The 21038-nt window shown below is 37.1% G+C and overlaps 1 protein-coding gene across 13 annotated transcripts in view; it reads left to right on the top strand.

Annotated features, from left to right (window-relative positions):
- The window catches only part of osbp2b (oxysterol binding protein 2b), a 142475-nt gene that overhangs the window by 50194 nt on the left and 71243 nt on the right, over positions 1–21038 (top strand). For 3 of the 13 annotated variants that reach the window (XR_012406003.1, XR_012406002.1, XM_021476217.3), the window contains exon 1: positions 20283–20867. The exons of the other annotated variants lie outside the window; for them this stretch is intronic. Coding sequence is in view for 1 of the 3 variants with exons in the window: in XM_021476217.3 (XP_021331892.1) it covers positions 20651–20867 (217 nt within the window). In the remaining 2 variants the exon portion in view is untranslated. Of the gene's footprint in view, positions 1–20282; positions 20868–21038 lie in introns of those variants that run through there. 13 annotated transcript variants of the gene reach the window in all.

Raw genomic sequence — 21038 nt, 5'->3', positions numbered from 1 at the left:
TGAGTGTGTGAGTGTGTGTGTGTGTGTGTGTGTGTGTGCGCGCGCGTGTGTGTGTGTGCGCGCGCGCGCGTGTGTGTGTGTGTGTGTGTGCGTGCGTGGGTTGCGGCTGGAAAGGCATCCGTTGTACAAAACATATGCCAGAATAGTTGGCTGTTCATTCTTCTGTGGCAACCTCTTAACTTAGCCAAAGGAAAATGAATGAATGACATTGAAGAGGATTTATATTAACAAACAATACTAAATTGTTCAATATTTTCTTTTTTAAAAGTGTATATTATCATCCAAAAGTTTGAAATGACCTTTTTTCTATTTTCTCCTCATTTTTATTTCTTTTTTATTCAGAAATGATGCATTAAACTTGTTTTGTCAGTCACAATAACACTGCTCTGGTGTTTTTACATTTAATAAAGCAGAAAACACAGACAGAGACATGATTGTTGAGCAGTTAATCAGCATGTTAGAATGATTTCTGAAAAATCATGTGACACTGAAGACCGGAGTAATGATGCAGAAAATTCAGCTTTTATTTACAGCAGACAGAATAAATGACATTTAAAACATACTAATAATACAGAAATTTAAAATTATAACAATATTATTTACAATATAAATATTTTAATCAATCAAATAAATGCAAATACATAAAATATTTATTTAAATGTTAGTCTAGTCAAAAGATTCTAAAGCAAAACTTCTGAAAACTGTCGTCTTCTTAGTTTTTTCTGTCGTGCCTTTTCTCTCCTAGCCATGCATTTTCTGTGTCGCATGGTCCGTGACATTACTTCACTGCAGCGCTATTAAATCTGTTCCGCTCCCTTGCTGTTTAGTTATTTGTTGTTTGGTATTATTTTTCCTCTGCTCTCGCCACATGCTCGAGCAGTTGGCTCAGATGTCCTCTGTGATCTCTCAGCTCTTCATGCTGTAGCCTCTGCCCTTTACAGACTACCCAGAAAACACTAGAGTCCTCCTACATATAAAAGTCTAGACATCTAGAAATCCTTGCCCACGCCGTTTCTCTCACATTCACACTTGCACACATAAATCAGTGCGACTCCACGCTAACTATTAGCTCTATGTATAGAAACCATTTCTGTCTTGAATGATCTCTGGTGTAAAATAATGCGCAGAGAGAGATGAAGCTGTGGGTTTAAATTTTTATGTTTATGACATGATATAATTTAATTAATAATGTCTACACAACATGCTCTATTTGATAAGTTGTTGCCACAGGACAAATATTAAAGATAATAAAGCAGAGGAATATTCTACATGTAAGATGAGTTTATGTCTGATGATGCTCAAATTAATGCAAATTAATGCCACCCAGGCTCATTCTGATTACGTACCTACATATTTCTCTTGTGCATGCCATTCGCGCCGACTGTTCTCATGTAAATCCACTAGGGGCCGCTGTTGACTGACTGTCGACTAACTGAATGACTGATTGTCTGACCAATCCTCCACCCCCTTTCCTAAACCCAACCAATAGTATTATAAAAGCACAGACTGACCCACCCATGCTCTTTCCTAAACCCAACCACAGTATTTTAAAAAGCAATCCAGAAAAAGAAAAGCCCTCGCCTGATTTTACCAGTTTTTCAGATTTTACTACATTTTCACCCTGTTATTTACTTGTTTATTTTATTTTTTGGCTTCTGTTTTCGTCTTACCTGCTTTTTGGAACCGTTCCTCACCAGACTCGAAATCCGTTTTCCGCTCTGCATCTCAAGTCCGCCAACGTACTGTAATTCGCAATCTTCAGAAACGTAGGTCTATGTATTCAAAAAAAGCCTGTGCTGCATGAAAACAGTGACATAAACTGGAATTGTGTGTTATTTTTTTGCACAATATACAATATATTTTCAAACATCAGCTTAACTCTTTGCAAGAAAAAAATATTTTCCAGTGTTTAGATTAAATCAGATTTTTAGCACAGTGTGAATTTGCAGTTCATCAACAAACCAAGTAAATTTCTTCAGTACATTACAGTACTTTAGCAAAAACAGAAAGCATTCTGCCATTCAGAAACAGTCACTAGCTGGGTTTCTATAGAAGTCCTATGAAATTAAAAGTCAAGTCGAGCTAACCATACACATAAGACACAGGCAATACAAGTACTTTTATATGAGACTGAAAAAAGTTGTGCACGATATTGTGCAAGAGAGGTATTAAAGGTGACTATTGGGTAAAAGAGGTATTTAAGGCTTAATGTTGTACTAAAGAGTTATTTATGATTGAAACAAGTAGTGCAAAATGATTGTAGTTCATTTATCGTAAATTTCTTGTAAGATGTTGTTTAAATAAAGTGTCAGGTGCACAAGAGAGAAGAGTATTTCTAAAGTGTTTCTACACATGGCTTGTCAAGCCCACTCACCTCTATGAAGAACAATTTGAAATGCACAATGTTTCCAAAGGACATTGAGTGATTAGGAAAGTGTCTATAGTCCAAATAAATAAATTAAAAAATTGAAGATGTTAGTTTCAGTCTGTTAGTTTAAAGATGTTGATTAGCTGTGCTTCAAAACAGTGACAAAATTAGAAAATATATAAATTCCAATTATAAAACTAATTATAAGTATGCAAAGCTTGCATGTTATCACTTCTGCCTAAATAGATCAACCTTTTCTTTTTTAATCTTGACCAATCAAATGCTCTCTAGTATCTGACATGCCCCACCCCCTTCAAGACATTTCTCATTTACTTTTCATTTGTTATGCTTGATCTTGATGTGATGAAAAATAAAAAGCTTTTGGCTGTTTTTTAAGGGGACGAGCCACTTAATGCCCCCCCCCCCTCTTCTGTTTTCAGTTGAGACTACGTCAAACAATAAATAAAATCCTTTCACTGGACCTTTAATGCACATCTTGAAGTATTGCATGAGAAATGAGTGATGGAAATGCCAAATTTTAAATAAAAATCCCTCCGATTTAAAAAAAAAAAAAATGGGAAAAGGGAAGTGTGTTTGACAAATAAACTCTGACACAGCAAATGTAACTCCCATGTGACTAATTAGTTGTCTCTATCATGCCTTGTTTACTGTTGGTTACTTGGTTAACAATATTACAGGCTTTCTTTGAGAGGAAAAGGATGTGGTCTTGTCGTGTTAATAATAGGGATGCATGATATATCAAAGTCCATATTGTTATCAGCCGATAAACTGCTATTTTTAATTTCGGTTATTATCGGTTTGATAACAAATTTAGCCCTGATATCTTTCAGCCCATATATTATGTACTTCACACGCTTGATGTTTGCTTATTTGGTTTATGTAATTTTGATTTATTTATTGCTTTATATAAATGTACATATTATTTATATCAAAGAAAGTTGGCTATAGAAAGCAATAGTTTAGAGATCAATTCAAACTTTTTTGGAGTAAAATCCGTTGCTTGATTTGTGTGTTTGCCTTTTGTTTTTGCAATCATGCAGAAATATTAGAGAATTAATAAATGTATTTATCGGCTAACATATTGGCTATTGGAACCAAAGCTAAAGAGTTATCGGTTATCGGTATTGCTGAAAATGTCCATATCGGTGCATCTCTAGTTAATAATAAACAGTATGAATCCTTAAATACATAAAACATTTCAAATATTTTTAATTGCTAGTTATTATAAACATAAAAAGGTAAACGATGCGTGGAGAGTGAGGTTTATGTTGGAGACACACAGACAGGCAGGCTTGAGTGTCTCTCCGTCTCTCCCCACAGGACCAATCTAACCAACCCCAACAACAAGCGCTCAACCCAGAAACCAGCAAACGATCTGTTGTGCCCAATAAACACAAGTGTGAACAGTGAAATCTCACCCTCTCTTTATGCAAGCAGTGTTTTCTGATGTGAACGTGCTTGTGGCGGGGAAGCAGAGCATATGGCATATTAAATGTTTGCAGAAGGAAAGGGCTGCGATATGAAATAGTGTCTCTGCGGTGGGCCGTCTTGGGCCATATCCATTTTTGATTACAGCAGGATCCAGCCATGCTTGGACAGAAATGTGGTTCTGTCTCGCGCGGCAGACAGCGACTTGAAGAGTTGTCTGTACATCTGATCAAAACCGGCGGTGTTTCAAAATAAATGAAGTCTCTGGTGGTTGTGTTTACAGTTTATCCCTCTTCAGTAAACTGCTGCTTCACGCACTAAAAAATAATCTTTGGCTTTATCTATTAGCGTTTTTACACAGGTGATTCAAAGGGGACCTATTATGCCCCTTTTTACAGGAGGTAAAATAAGTTTCTGATGTCCCTAGAGTGTGTATGTGAAGATTCAGCTAAATACCACACAGACATTTTTTTCTCTTTGAAACTGTCCATTATAGGCATTGACTCAATTGACATTTTGGTGATTGCTTTAAATTCAAATGAGATTGCGATGCTAGCCCTCTTTTCAAAAGAGAGCGGAGCTACAAATGCCTTTGCATAAGTAAGAGTGAGTACATTTACATGGACACCAATAATCTGATTTTAATACGATTAAGACAATACTCTAATTAAGAGTTTACCATATAAACAGCGAATTTTGAGTACTTTAATCTGACTAAAGTCATGATCAAACTAAACCAAAATCAAATTAAGATGTGTAGTATTCCGACTTTAGTCGTATTATTGAAGTGCAGTACAGCTATGTAACACTGAAATCAAACTATTACCATTGTGTGGGATTTTCGCCACATTTTGTGACAGTACAGTCTCTACACATACGGCTGTTTGACACTATTCTCTGCACCTACCGAGTCAGTAAAGAACCGCAGACACCCTGCATTGCAAAATGTGGAGGGTTTTGTTTTCCCATACTGCAATATCAGATTCCATTCAAACAAAACTCTTCCAGCAGTTCATACTCACATCCAATGTCTTGTTTGTCACGGGGGCATGCATGAAATGTTCCTCAATGAAAGTGAAAGTGCCGAACTGCAGTTAAAGTCGACAAATTAAAAATAAAACACCCGAAATTACATGAAAATGTGGATAGCGTGGTCACTCGATGATGGTAATCGAATTATGTGCTGTAACATGTAAAACGGGATCATGAAAAGTACATTCAAAAAGCAACTGACGTACACACCTTAATCATATTATTGTCTTATTCACATTAAGGCAAATATTTCGATTACTGATGTCCATGTAAACGTAGTCATTGTCACTAATGGTTGGGATTTCCCCCCTCCAATGAGAAGTACAACAGGAGAATATCAATTAAAGTGTTTTTAAGTGTGATTATAAAAATAAAATGGATTAACCTTTACCATTAGAGACTGGCTATATTCCGTGTTTAACCCTTATAAATGTGATTTTTGCATAATTGTATCCTTTTAAGGTGGCTCGAAAGTAGACTTGTGTCTGCTCAGAATTCAGTGTGAAAACGCTATGCTGCATTAAACAGTTTGTGTAAAAACTGATTTTTGAAAATTGATGCCGCTTCAGATTGTGTTTTCTGTACTGCCTTGGCTGTTTAAAGATGCTTTAAATGTGCTGTTTAACCCACATGGTGAAGGTTTGGCTAGTTGGCATGGTCTAATAGTCCCTTTTGGTAAATGTCATAACTGCACCATCTGGACCCAAAAATATGTTTCTGTTGGCTTTACTGTTTAAATATTGCTGTGCATTTATGTATTATAGTTGTTTCATTACAAACAGAGATGTAGAAATAGTAGAACTAAATGCTGCTGTCATTGTTTTCTGAACTACACGTCTTTTCTGACTGCCAAGAGGAACATGAGGGCTGTGAAAAAAAATCATAATATTTTGTTTGATGATAGCTAGTATGTAATATATAGTTTATTATTTTTTTTAGAATGATAATAACAAACCACACTAAGATTATGTACTTTGATTTGAACCAAAAGTAGAGGCATGTGCCTTTAGCAAAGAAAAGCAGTACAATCCCATAAATCATTGTAAATAATAATAACTGAATTACAATCAAATGCAAAAGTGCAAAGCTATTTTTTGAAGTCAACATAGGCTTATTCTGAAAAGAGACATTTCGTCTTTAAACTAACGCTTTTTTTGCACTTACCAGCTGACCGCTTATCTCTATATGGATGGCTTTCCTGCTGTTACCAGTTTGTCGGGTAGCTAACCATGTACATCAGTGAACTTGAGATGCAGAGAGGTGTTGACCATGATGACAGGGTTCTGGCAAAAAAGAGCGATTCCAGAAAGTTGGTATATGAGAAAAACTGAAGCCAAAAAATGAAATAAACAAGTAAATAACAGAGTGAGAATGTGGTAAAATCTGAAAACGTGCTAAAAATCAGAAGAAGGCTTTTCTTTTACTCGACTGCTTTTCAAAATTGTTGGTTGTGTTTAGGAAAGTTGGTGGGTTTAGGGAGGGAAAAGGGTGGTCTAGTCGATCGGTTACTCAGTCAGTCATTCAGTCAGTTAGTTAGTCGACAGTGACCTCTGGCGGATTTATGTGAGAATAGCAGGCACAAATGACACCCGCAAGAGAATTTAAGATCTCAAAAAGCGTACTCCTTTGGTGAATTCGCCAAAACAAAAACTGCACACAAAAAAACGAAGCTCCTGGGACGTATTTGGTGCTCTCCAGAGATGGATATAGCAGTGCATTTTCAGAATGAGCCTGGGTTGTTTAAAGTTGTTGAATGCAAAACTGTTTATTTATTTGAGCAGTTGTTAATAATGTCTACACAAAAAAAAAAAACTATATATTTTAGGTTACTTCCTGAAATGTATAAATAGCAAAAATGAGGCATGTTTTGATTTATTGTTTAAGCTTTATTTCAGTACAAAAAATATTGCTAATGGTTTATATCAGCCAACAAACAACCATTTGTTGTCCTTTTTACATTTTTTTGGGATTAATAACTTTAATTTCAGTGTGTTCCCCACACAAATCAAATGAATGAGTTGAGTTTAGGGCTACACAATATATTGTTAATATATTACAATGTCAACATTAGCAACAGTCACATCGCGGGATATGTAATGTTGAGTCTCCATTATAATTTATCATTGGTATGTGTTTGAGACCTGTGACTGTATGACAATTTTAAAATCATTTGACATAAGAAATTGTACCATTACTGTTAATACATTTTTTCAATTATTTTTTATTTTTCCAATTACTATAGCTTAATACCTTCAATCTCAGAAAATGATAAAATACTGTCTACTTCAATTGTATCTTTTTCTTTATTTTATTTATCTACACTACCTGACAAAAGTCGTGTCGTCAATTCCAGTTATAAGAGGAACAAATAATAACTTAATAACTCTAGTTGATCATTTTGAAAAATGGCAGAAGGTAGATTTTCTGATGAATCATCTGTTGAACTGCATCCCAATCATCACAAATACTGCAGAAGACCTATTGGAACCCGCATGGACCCAAGATTCTCACACAAATCAGTCAGGTTTGGTGAAGGAAAAAACATGGTTTGGGGTTACATTCAGTATGGAGGCATGCCGCGCAGGAGATCTGCAGAGTGGATGGCAACATCAGTAGCCTGAGGTATCAAGACATTTATGCTGGCTATTATACGTATTACAAACCACAGGAGAGGGCAGATTCAGCAGGACAGAACTCCTTCTCATACGTCAGCCTCCACATCAAAGCTCCTGAAAGCAAAGAAGGTCAAATTGCTCCAGGATTGGCCAGCCCAGTCACCAGGTATGAACATTATTGAGCATGTCTGGGGTAAGATAAAGGAGGCATTGAAGATGAATCCAAAGAATCTTGATGAACTCTGGGAGACCTGCAGGAATGCTTTCTTTGTCATTCCAGATGACTTTATTAATAAGTTATTGCAGAGATGTATGGATGCAGTCCTTCAAGCTCATGGGAGTCATACACAATATTAATTCTTTTCCCACTTGACTATGACTTTATGTTTTATACTGGACATTATTTCTGTTAAGTGCGCGACCTGTGTCTAAGCAAAATCAGATCTTACTGTCCGAATTAAATAATTAAAAATCAAGGCATGAGCATATTTAATTTGGTAAAATAAGCGTAATCTAGAGGCCTTTGCCTTTCATTTAAGCAACTTCTAATAATCAACCAGAAGTCAAGTCGTTATTTGTTGTTCCTAAAACTAGGATAGGCGATAACTTTTGTCAGGTAGTGTATGCTTTTACTTTGCTTATTAGAATTTATGCAGAAATACATGCCTGTAGAATATTTCCAATCAATCTAAAATAACAAGATCTTTAACAGGATAGGGTGAAATTGTATCCATTTCGCAGTATGTATGACAGAATATCAAAATATCGCAATGTTAGATTTTTCTAATATCGTGAAGCTCTAGTAGACGAGTAATACGATTGTATTATATACAATTTTAAAGGACTTATATTTGTCTTTTGTCCTATTGAAGTTTGGCAGACGCATTTCATATTCATTATACTGAAAAACAAAAGCTCCTCTTTCATGTTCAGTAAAAAGCAAGTATGCATCAATTTGGAATTTGGAGTAAAAGTTAAGATGTCCTCAAACATGTAAACCTCACCTGAATGCGTGTTTATTTGTACTTTCGTTGGTTGTAAATAATCAGTCGGGTCTGATCTGGCTTTCAGTAATTGGATTGCTGTCTCGTGGCTCTTTTAGATAAGATGTCATCTGCATCTAATTATCATCTCTGCTTCGCTGTAACTCACAAACATCGCTCCATCTCCTTATATTTAGACTCGCGCTGTTTTCCAGTCATTTGGTTTAACTATCATCATAATAATCCAGTACATCAGAGGCGTCTGAGTGTTTTCATGCAAGTAATGCATTCTAATGCATTCTGGATCATTTGCCGCTGTATACCAGCAAGGTCAGTGGCTTCACTAACAGCCGTCTGGATCACAGCCAGGGTCTCCATGCAGGGCAAAGGGGCACGAGGAGAGACGACACCATCCCATATAGTGAAGTGAATTATTGTTCCTGTCTGATATGGGTCATGTTTTCTCTCCAATGATGGGTTCTGTGTAAATACTCCCGGTGCTTTGTGTACCCCTCATATGGACTTTCTGGTTAATGATTGGTTTATTTATGAATACTGGCTCTTGACATTTACAGGGATTTAAGATGTTTATTTCTGTGCGTCTGTGTTTGTGCATCTGCATGATTCATCATTTGTGTGTGTGTGTTGCTGGGCAGCTGTAATTGCATTGGGGTGTTTGTGAATTAGGTCTGATATGTAGTATCTGGCTGTAATTGAGGATTCGGATAGAGTGTGTGTGTCATTGTTTTAAGTGGGAGCCAATCAGCATATAAGCCTGCTTTTGATTGGATTTATGACTCACTGATAAATTCATGCTTCAGGCTTATGTGAAAGACATACTTTTAAAGATGTCATGTCAATTGTTTATTCGATATTGGTTGATATTAGGTTGTCAAAAGTACAGACTTAATGTAGGTACCAATCGGTTCTGCCATTTTAAAAACATCAATTCCTGCTAACATTTGACACAGCTTCAAATGCTCCCGTGTCCATGTTTCCATGTTTGCACTCAGCAGGGCTGCATGATATTGGAAAAATCTGACATTGCGATGTTTTCTTTTTCTTCAATATATATATTGCGATATGAATGCAATTTCAACCGGGTGACTTAAATAGCTCTGTTTAGTAAGAATTCAGGTACAGAAATGAAATAGTCAACTGGAAAATAGCACTGCGTAGTCATGATCAGAGTTGGGGGTAATGTGTTATACAGTTGAAGTCAGTTTAACAATGCAAGGAAATTTTCATAGTTTGTCTGATAATATTCTTTCTTCTGGAGAAAGTCGTATTTGTTTTACTAGAATACTAGAATAAAAGCAATTTTTAATTTTTTAAAACCCATTTTAAGGTCAAAATTATTAGCCCCTTTAAGCTAGATTTTTTGTTCGCTAGTCCACAAAAACAAACCATCGTTATACCATAACTTGCCTAAGCAGCTAAACACAAACAGAAAAAAATAAACAGGGGGAGCTAATTATTCAGGGGGTAATAATTCTGACTTGAACTTTAAGTAAACTCTCGTTATGTAATAATGTAACTTTTTAAAAGTAACAAGTAAAATATCTTTTAAAAATAGGTAATATTATTTGAGTTACTTTTTACCTTGCTTATTTGACTTTTCACAAAATAAATTGCACTATAAAAATTACCTTAGTCAGGCTCAATAACACACTCAATGAGAGAGCGTGCTGCAAAGAAACAGACAGTCATTATTATCATCAGGTCTCTTTTTTTCACAGCAGATGAGTCAGTGTACTGTTCTAGTAACTGAATAACTCATGATATTGGTTGGTTTCAAGTCAGAGAGGGGTCTCCGGTTAGTACTTAGACGCAAACCGTTTCATCACAACTTCCTTCAATTTAATGAACTAGTTCAACCAGTTCACTTAGAAAAGGGATGTACAAACTTGGTCCTGGAGAGCCGGTGTCCTGCAGATTTTAGCTCAAACTTGCCTCAACACACTTGTAAGAATGTTTTTAGAAAGCCTAGTAAGAGCTTGATTAGCTAGCCCAGGTGTGTCTAATTGGGGTTGGAGCTAAACTTTGCAGGACACTGGCCCTCTAGGACCGAGTTTGGACACCCCTGACTTAGAAGATTCGGTTAAAACAAACGATTTATTCGCAAATCGTCTGTCATCACTTCAGTCGGAAACAGAAACAATGGCAGGCCGGAGACTTACCATTTTTAAACAACAAATGATTGAGATCAGTTAACATTCTATAGGTAAAACAGTTAATTCAACTAAACTAAAAATGGCCATTGCTTTTATTGTTGAGGAGATGCAGCCACAATCTAATGTTAGATACAACTACGTTTTGTAATATAGTAAGATTTTGTCTCTTTTGGAAAACGATTTACACATTTCTTAAGGTTGCCAATCACAAGGTAATGTATTGAGCATGTGAATGCACAGTCAAATCAGCTATGTTCAATAATCCACTCAACAGTGCTTGAAATCCAAGCAGAAATGCTGTTATCAGGACACTTTATAAACTGCATCATGGATTTGTACTGAAGTACTTTTGATGATCCTATAAGATTCAATATTATTCTTAGGCGTCCTTAGGATATGTCTGTAGAGTTTGTTTAAAATCCCTCTCAAAATTCCCTTTTCTGCTCTTAAGCAAAAACATGCTATTTTCATGTGTCTTTCTGAATGCATATAGTAAGTAATGTGCATTTATATAGCACATTTATCGTGTATGGCCATACACCCAAAGCGCTTAACAGTAATCTCCACCACCACCAGTGTCCAGCATCCAATTGATTGATGTGAATGCAGATACAGGACAATGGTGCCAATACGCTCACCAGAAACCAGCTATAGAGTACATGGAGAGATAGTGATAGAACCAATACGGTGGGTGGGGATGATTGGAAGGCCATGATGGTTAAGGGCACCCAGGTTACATCCCTGCTCTTTACAAGAAGTGCCATGGAATCTTTATTAATCTGGACCTCTGTTTAACGTCTTATCTGTAAAACGATCGTTCTTGCTTTCCATTTCCAGAAGTGGGCTGTGGCTTTACTGTTTACTGTGCATTGTTTATTCTGGCAGCATTAACAAACTAGTGCATGCTGTTAATGCCTTGTTAGTTTATTGGTGATTTTATTTGATCGATAATACAATAAAAGTAATGTTAACAGTAAATTAATAATTTCCTCTTTTTAAAATTTAAAATAACTGTTTTATTTGTGAGTATATTTGAACCAACATAGGCTCATTCTGAAAACGTAGCCCAACATTTATGGAGATTGCGAATTATGTAACAAGAAGTACATATGGCTGCATTTCGTCTTTAAAACGAACGCTAGGGAGCAGTTTAACGCTATTCCTTTTCGCACTGGACGGATTTCCCATTGTTCCCAGTTAGTAGGCATGTCGACCTTGTACTTCGGCAGGCTTGAGATATGGAGAAGAGTTGACCCCAACATCAGTTCGAGTCCGTTAAAGAACGATTACAGAAAGTGGGTAAGTCAAAAACAGAAGCTAAAAAATAAAATAAACAAGTAAATAACAGGGTGAGAATGTAGTAAAATCTGAAAGCATAGTAAAAATCAGGCGATGGCTTTCTTTTTCTTAATTGCTTTTTAAAACAGTCGATTGGGTTTAGGGAAGGAGGAGGGTGAATCAATCAGTCAGTCAGTGAGTGTACAGCAGCCTCTGGTGGATTTACACGAGAACAGCAGGTAAAAATGGTAATTTGGAAATTTGAGATCTAAAAAAGCGTACACAATAGCCTCTGCTGGATTTGCAAAAACAAAGACTGCAATTATTATTATTAGCTCCTGGGACGTATTTGGCGCTCTCCAGAAATGTATATAGAGATACGTTTTCAGAATGAGCCTGGGTTGATTTGAACATGTACTCCTGGGATTCAGAGTTGAATTTAATCAGCCAATACTCCTTTTAAAAATAAATTTTCAGGTTTCTTCAAAAATTGGGCCACTGTTGTATATGAACACCTGCTGGATGTATATCGCTTTTCACAATCCTGTTCTCAACTTAAAGAGGATAGACTTGTGAAGTCTTTCTAAAGTTGGGTCCTATAAACACTCCTTCAGAATGTGTTAATAAACCTGTGATTATGTTCCTGTGATTTTGACTTTCCACTTTTAGACTTTTCAAATCACAGTATTGCTGTGAGAGAATGTCTGACATAAAGACGCACACACACACACACACTTGATTTTTGTACTGAACATACTATATATTCTATTCTTCTAACCCAACTCTACTCCTAAACCAAACCCTCATAGGAAACACTGCATTTTTACATTTTCTAAATATTTAAATCTGTTTAAATAGCTGATTGATGAGCTGTTTCCCTAATGGGGATCAAAAAACCTCAAAAAAGACTGGTATTGCTATACTCATGGGGACATTTGGAATGTAAGGAATACAAGGAACACTCTCTCTCTCTCACACACACACAGACACACACACACACACACACACACACACGATTCTATGCTTGCCACACTACTTTTTATGCAGTTTTTCCCTCAACAGTCTTGAAGTCACAGTCTAGTTGCTGCAGCAGTAACATTTACAGTTTTTCATGTAACAGCATTATAACATTATTCATCTTCAGTCTTTTTCGGTCCTCTGTTCATTCAGTTCTAGGTCACAGTCTAAAGTCTGTTTTTTTATTATTTTATCTTTTATCAGTGTGGTACTGTTAGAGAGTTGATGCTTGCGGATATGTCCTGTCCTTCATTGGATGTTTTCCTACTGCTGGATGTTAAATATAGACTCTCCTCTTTTAGCATCTCTCATACTGTATCTGTATTTCCCCTGGAACTCTTTTCTAGACCATCCCTTTCACTTTCTTTTTCTCTTTTCTTTAATATTTATAACTAAATTTGCTCAAATTCTTAACGTTTAAAACAAACTAGTCTTTTTTTTACATCAGTTTTGTTTTGACTGTTTGGGTTTGGCTGCTGCAGTCTTTGTCAGCTGTTTCCTTCAGTTACGCAGGACATTTAGCTTCTTTACTGATCGATCTGCCTAAAGACATCCTGCAGGAGTGCCAGCTGTGTGCTGCTCTGCTAAAGCACTAAAGTCTGTTGTGACAATTAGTATTTTAGTCATTTACTTAATCTCCACTTGCTTGTATAAGTTGGGGATTAGAGTTAAAAGGTTCAGGGCTATACCAATGAACTGCATTTCAGATGTTCATTTCAGATCATTCTTACTTAAGATTCAAACAAACAAATCAGAATAATTTATATGATTTTCTCAGACCACATGTAAAAATGTGAAAAAAATATTACAAATGTTATTGATTTGAGTATGAACTGTAGGACAGTTGGTGACGATAACATTTCTTTTTATTCCCAACATTAAAGAGGGTTAATAAAGGAGGTTAATAAAGTTAATTGTACTCTTACGTTAATAATAATTCTAAATAATTATGATCAATAATACAGAAATTATATATTTATTGTAATTTATTATTAAAAGTAAACTGAAAAAAGTGGTGGCACTGTGGCTTAGTGGTTAGCACTGTCGCCTCACAGCAATAAGGTTGTTAGTTTGAACCAGTGCTGGGTCAGTTGGCATTTCTGTGTGGAGTTTGAATGTTCTCCTCATGTTCGCGTGGGTTTCCTCTGGGTGCTCTGGTTTCCCCCACAGTCCAAAGACATGCACGATAGATGAATTGAATAAATTGAATTGGCTGTAGTGTATGAGTGTGTGAATGAGGGAGTGTATGGGTGTTTCGCAGTACTGGGTTTCGGCTGGAAGGGCATTCGCTGTGTAAAACATATACCATAATAGTTACCAGTTCATTGTGCTGTGGCAACCTTTGAAAAAATAGGGGACTAAGCCGAAGGAAAATGAATGAATATACTGAAAAAAGCCATCACAGTAAGTCTAGTTAAAGTTAATTTCTGTATGGCTTATTCATTTAAATGTTTATTATTCACTTTTAGCCTAACACTATGTACTAGGTGCATGTGATACTCAGTAATTGCTATCTTTTCCATATAAAAAAATGTTTTTGACCTTACCACCCAAAACAGTAATGAGCAAAGTTTCTATTTTGGAGTAATATATTTTTTATTTCTCTGATGTCGCAGCTAAACAACAGCATAAACTACTATAACTATGATCACCTCGAGTGCTGATTATATGTTTTATTCAGGGTTAAATGTTACCAGTATGATTTTACAAGGCATTTATTGTCATTCTGACAGCGGCAGATACTGTATCTTATAATAAAAAAACTAGCAAACATACTGTTTAAACATGAACATTGAAACAGTGACTCAGCATTCAGCATGTGCTTAAATAATATTAATGATGTTTAATATATTTGAAATAGATTTGGTTGGGAGTGCAGGGCCCTATTCTGTGCTTCTGATCTAGTATTTAAATGTTTCTGACGGGTTTTGTCTGGTGCGGAGAGACAAATTGCTTGTTGCTGGAATCATTTTATTGCCAAAGTTCATCAGTTATGAGCACTTTATAACAAAGTATGTAAAAACAGTCCTCTTCAAATAACATATGTGTGGTTTATTTATAAACTAATTTCGAGTGCAGTGTGTGCTTTTGATTGAACAGGGCTGGTTCAGCATTATCTAATACACCTTCATCCACCATCAGTCAATTCCTAACTCACTATAAAAAACCAGAAATTCTTACCTCAGTCTTTTCATTTTGAAGAATTCTCCCTTACTTCCCTACTCCTCCTCCCTTTCTAGACAGGGTGGCATGGCGGTCCAGTGGTTAGCACTGTTCCCTCACAGCAAGAATGTCACCGGTTCAAGTACTTACCAGGGTTCCCCGGTTTCCTCCTACAGTCCAAAGACATGCGACATAGGTGAATTGACCAAACCGAATTGGCACTATAGGCGAGTACTAGTCAGCAGTATATTTCTATAGTAATCCATAATTTGCCATTCATAAGAAGCGGAATTCTAGACATTTACCTGCGCTCAAACTCCCCTCTCACCCTTCTATAAGGAAGAAACCCTAGGCTTGAGTATCTTGGGACAGCATTCCAAATACGTTTTATTATCAATCATCAGCTAAGGGTTCATGTATTAAAATGCTACACCAGTTGACAAAATGTGTGTGCGCTGGTCTTTGAAATAAGCAAATCTGTTTATTTGGCTGGAAATATCTGATGATGGAATCTAAAGATGCGCGAAACAGTTGCGGTCAGGAGATCATGTAATAATTGTGACAGGCCTGTCTCTGCTGTGGCGTCTGCCCTTCATTCTCTTTATCTGGCAGCTCTTTATTTCTGTTGCCAATTATCAGCCTGAGTCACTGCCGCTGCTGGTCTTCAGCACAGGAACTCAGTGCTGCTCTGAAACAGCTGCGTAGGGGGAAGGTGAAAAAGTCTTCTCCTTTTTCTTGTGGAATAATAAAAAAAAACATTATTTTGGTTTAGGGTTGACTTAGAATGGCTTTCATATGTCAGAAGGTTATTATAATTAATTAGGGTTAGGATATTGTGTGCATGTTCCAGAACTATATGTATCCATGCTGTTTTATGCTTGCCAGTGTAGATAAACTGAACTGAGCCTGATACATTCCTCGAGTGTTCACACACATACAGTATTAGTGAAAGTCACCTTGCTTAAATGTGTATAGGCGACTTTCTCTCTCTCTCTCTCTCTCTCTCTCTCTCTCTCTCTCTCTCTCTCTGTATGTGTGTGTATGTGTGTGTGTGTGTTAGGATGTTACAACACATCGGTGACCTTGTTGTGCTTTAAATGTTCAGAGCACTGCAACGGACACTGAGTACTGCTGGGACTGAGCTGCGTTCTTTCAGTGCTATGTGTGTGTGTATGCGTATGTGTGTGTTTTTCTATATGCAGAGAATTGTGAAACAGTGATAATAATATTTTTTTTAATTATTGCTTTGGCTTCTTCATATCTGGGGACTTTTTAAACTCAAATTGTGCTCCAGTTTTGTATGTGATTGATAAAATGCATTTCATATGTGACTGAAAAAAAAAATTTTAGCGATTTTTTTTTGTCATGCACATTTCTAGCATACATGAAAAAATTATATATTTTTGGCAATATAAGAATAACATCGTTATAACAATTTATTTCTGTACGATATTGTAATGTTTTTGAATATAATTTCATATGTTCTGCATTCATTTGATTAATACCTTTTAAAAGCTAGTTTAGCCTGTGATGGCAAATATGTTTTTTCTTCAGTGTCAGATGATCCTTCCAAAATCCTTCTAATATGCTGATTTGATACTAATTTTCTGTTACTATCCTATTTCTGAATCATCATGAATATTTCCACAACAATGTCATTGTGTGACAAACCTGTCAGCACCTTGTCTCAGAATTGTTGGTTAAAATGGACAAGTAATAATGTGTATAATGTGTTTTTACTCCATAAGAACAGAACTATTGCAAAAAAAGCAAAAAATAACTGTTTTCAAAGATTTTTACTCTAATACCCAAAGCTGACTCCAAAACACATACATAAGTAGCCTAAAACACTGTGCAATTCAACTTTTCAAGTATAGAGTGCTCCACTGGAAAAATGTGGCTTGCCATCTCCAGGTTGGAGGAAAGTCCTTACTCCAGGTGGAGGAGTTCAAGTATCTTGGGGTTTTGTTCACAAGTGAGGGAAGGATGGAACGTGAGATTGACAGGCGGATTGGTGCAGCGGCAGCAGTAATGCGGTCGATGTATTGGCCCGTTGTGGTAAAGAAAGAGCTGAGCCGAAAGGAAAACTCTCGATTTAGCGGTCAATCCACGTTCCTACTCTCACCTAAGGTCATGAACTTTGGGTCTTCACCGAAAGGACAAGATCTTGGATACAAGCGGATTAAATTAGTTTCCTTCACAGAGTGGCAGGGCACACCCTTATAGAAAGGGTGAGGAGCTCTGTCACCCAGGAGGAGCTTGGAGTAGAAAAATAGAGAAAAATAATAATAAAATTGACAAAATTATACAGTCAAATTTGTATTATTTAAAATGTTACACAATATATGAAAAAAATATTTTTTATTTTACAGGGACAATACACTTGACATTGTTTTACAAAGACGATCAATGTCATGTACATAGGGCATTGCATAAAGCTAATTTGCAGCCCTTGTCCGTGGTTAGGCTTTGCATAAAAAGGAAAGAAAAAAATTTACAAAAAAAAAAAAAAACACTAAAACAAACATATGGGCAATGCAGTGGCACAGTAGGTAGTGCTGTCGCCTCACAGCAAGATGGTCGCTGGCTCGAGCCTCAGCTGGGTCAGTTGGTGTTTCTGTGTGGAGTTTGCATGTTCTTCCTGCATTCGCGTGGGTTTCTTCCGGGTGCTCCCGTTACCCCCACAGTCCAAAAACATGCGGTACAGGTGAATTAGGTAGGCTAAAAATTGTCCATGGTGTATGAGTGTGAATGAGTGTGTGTGGATGTTTCCCAGGGATGGGTTGCGGCTGGAGGGGCATCCGCTGCATAAAAATGTGCTGGAAAAGTTGGTGGTTCATTCCGCTGTGGTGACCCCAGATTAATAAAGGTACTAAGCCAAAAAGAAAATGAATGAATAAATGAATGAACAAACATGTAGAGTATATATAGAGCCACCAACATAAAATGTAAGTCAATCTGAGAAATGTAAACCTGACCAACCTGAAAGAAAAATACTTAATGTTCACATTGCTCAAAAAATTATCTGCAGATTCTACAAATCTCATATGTTTTTTAAAAATGATAACTTTAAATTAATATCAAAACTTAACAAGTTATATTTTTTAAGAGTTTGACAATGATGCCATTTTATTGATTTCTGATCCATTACTTTTAAAGTTTGTTTGTAAAATGACATTACAGGCTTAACAACTGACTGAGTAGCTTGAGCCCAGATTATTGCACAGTAAGACGTATGTGATAATCAGGTCTTGACATTAACCTATTTGATCACCAGCCACTGTGGCTAGTAGTTTTCCAACATTACTAGCCACTCGCCATTTCAATTTTGTTGTTTGGAAAAAACATTTTATTTGCAAAATTTGTTTTTGACATGCTAAAATTACTTGATTTTGATTTTGTTATGTTCACATTCAATTCAATTCAATTCACCTTTATTTGTATAGCGCTTTTACAATGTAAATTCACATAGTGTGCAGCTTCACATAGAAGATCATAGCAAATTGAAACATGTCTCCTCATTCATTTTGTTTTTTGTCGTGTATGAGCTTGCTCAATGAACATGAGCAAATGGGTCATGGATTCAAAGTGTCATATTATAATTGGTTTTTATTTGACTTTTCAAAACTCAAAATGAAGGATTTAACGAATTTATCTCTGACCACACCGAACATAAATAAATTATTATTTCTAAGCCACAAATTTGAAATGTGTCAAAACAAGCATAATATATCTGTATGATATACTTTCTATTCTATTTAACAAGACATTTCTTAAAAAAACAAAAACAAAAAACAATATACACAATTATCCTCATGTATTTAAAACTATGCACAGTAATCTGTCCTGGTTAAAGGTCCCAGATCACTAGTTAACTATACATAAATGAGGAGTTAATCTCCCATTAAAGCTAATTACTATAAGAAAAAGAGAGCAGGTAAAAAAAAATACTGTGTATGACAATGAAAGGATGATCAAGTGCACACGGTTAAAGTTAGGCCTAGTAATAATCTGTTCAAAGAATTTAAACAAAAACAACCAGTGCTGCTTACAAAAAGACACATCTGGAGCTCATGAAAGCAGCAAGACATGGGTGCATAAGCATAACTTTTTTGTCTAGTGTATTTGAAAGAGAACCGATCACATCAGTTGTGTTTATAGGCACGGTTGCTTCATGCAAGGAAACGGGAGCGCGCACTTGTTTCAAACAGTCGTGCGCATCACATCAGCTGTTAGCGCAAGTGATCATCCTCTTATTCAGTATTTACCTGCTTTCTTTTGCTCGCACGAGCACAATCATTTTTGTAAGTCATGCTGCTTCCTCATTGTCATCCTCATTGTCGAAGATTGCTTTTAAGAAAACTACAATTTAAACAATTTTTTCAACCGGCCAAAGTGGCCAGTGACAGTGTCTGTCTAACTCACCACAGCTGAAATCTACCCGCATTTGGCGGGTTGGCGAGCCCTGGTGATAATACCATAGGACGCGCAAACATTTGCACGGCTTTAAGAGATATATATGGTCTTATCATAGAAAAGCAGTTTAAATTTGTCTTAAAAGTCTTAGACATCTTCTTAATATAGGGCATCAAAAATAAATCTATAGTGACACCTAGGTGCTTATAGAAAATACACAGAAAATATATAATACCAAAATACTTATGCAAATACATACTCATGAAGGAAGGATATAAATAAAAAACTCTAAAAACAGCACAATGATGTCTAGCAGCATATTATAATGGTATTTGTTGTTAACATTTATTCATTCATTTTCCTTCATCCAGCATATATTTTACGCAGTAGATGCCTTTCCAACCGCAACCCAGTACTGGGAATCACCCATACACACTTACATTCACACACACAGTCATGCCAATTTTGTGTATGTCTTTGGACTGTGGGGGAATCCTTAGCACCCGGAGAAAACCCATGAATAAACTCTGAAACAAGACTTTCACATCACACACACACACACACACACACAAAATTACTCATCTTTACTAAATATCAACCCTTAGGACATAGTCCTAAGTTCCTATAGTTGAATAAATATCAGCTTTTTTTCTCATAACCAAACTCCTGAATGGCCATTAAAAGAAGTGTGTGTATGTGTGTGTGTATGCGTGAAAGCAAAGGCAGAAAGTGTTCATCAGTCTCTTCCAGTCAAGACAGCATTGCACTGCAGACTACTGTATCCCTCCCCCCCCACCACCACCCTCCTCCCTCCCCCTCGCTCCGTCCTACTCCACACTGCATTAAGCTGTGCACGAGGAGAGGAATGCCAATATGCTGCGCTACCGGAGTGTGTGTGTGCGTGAGTTGAAGGTGACGCTGGATAGCGAGGATGTGAAATCAAGGCCGTTCAGGTCTATAATTGCCCAGGCTCCAGAGACAAGGCTTTGCTCCTTTGCAGCATGACGTTGAGCCTGCGTGCATGCCGGACCAGAAGACTCAGCAGTGTGGCCGATTCCCCCTGCACTCAGCCAGCTGATATAGGAGCCCGGCATACTTCCTGTGCTTGCGTAAGTGTATGAGGAGGAAACCAGGAGCGGCCTGTAGCGTGGTGGAATGAAGAGTGGAGCATGCTGGGAGCCGGCAGCGGTGCGCTCCTTTTGCAGCTCGGGATGCTTGAGTCGATTCGGCCACGGTCAAGCCGGAGGAGGAAGAGGAGGAAGAGATGACACTTCCTCATCTTTATCGCACACCCCGGCTCCTCTGGCCCTTGTTCGGGCCCCGGCTCGCTCCTCATCATTCTGTCATCTCCTCAACCTCACCTGCCTCAGAGGTAGGACATGACCCATGCTTTAATCCATGTCTGTGATTTGTGCTGGTGGAAGGAAGTGCGGGGTCAGCACTTCCTGTCCCAGCCTGAATTTTATGTGCGGAGCTTGAGTGACTTGTCCAAGAACGCTGCTTTAGAGCCCATGATGTTCCTGAGTTGGCTGTGGGCTTGAGT

Source organism: Danio rerio, chromosome 5 (assembly GCF_049306965.1).
Source record: "Danio rerio strain Tuebingen ecotype United States chromosome 5, GRCz12tu, whole genome shotgun sequence".
NCBI lineage: Eukaryota > Metazoa > Chordata > Actinopteri > Cypriniformes > Danionidae > Danio > Danio rerio.
This window is presented reverse-complemented; position numbering and strand designations above follow the sequence as displayed.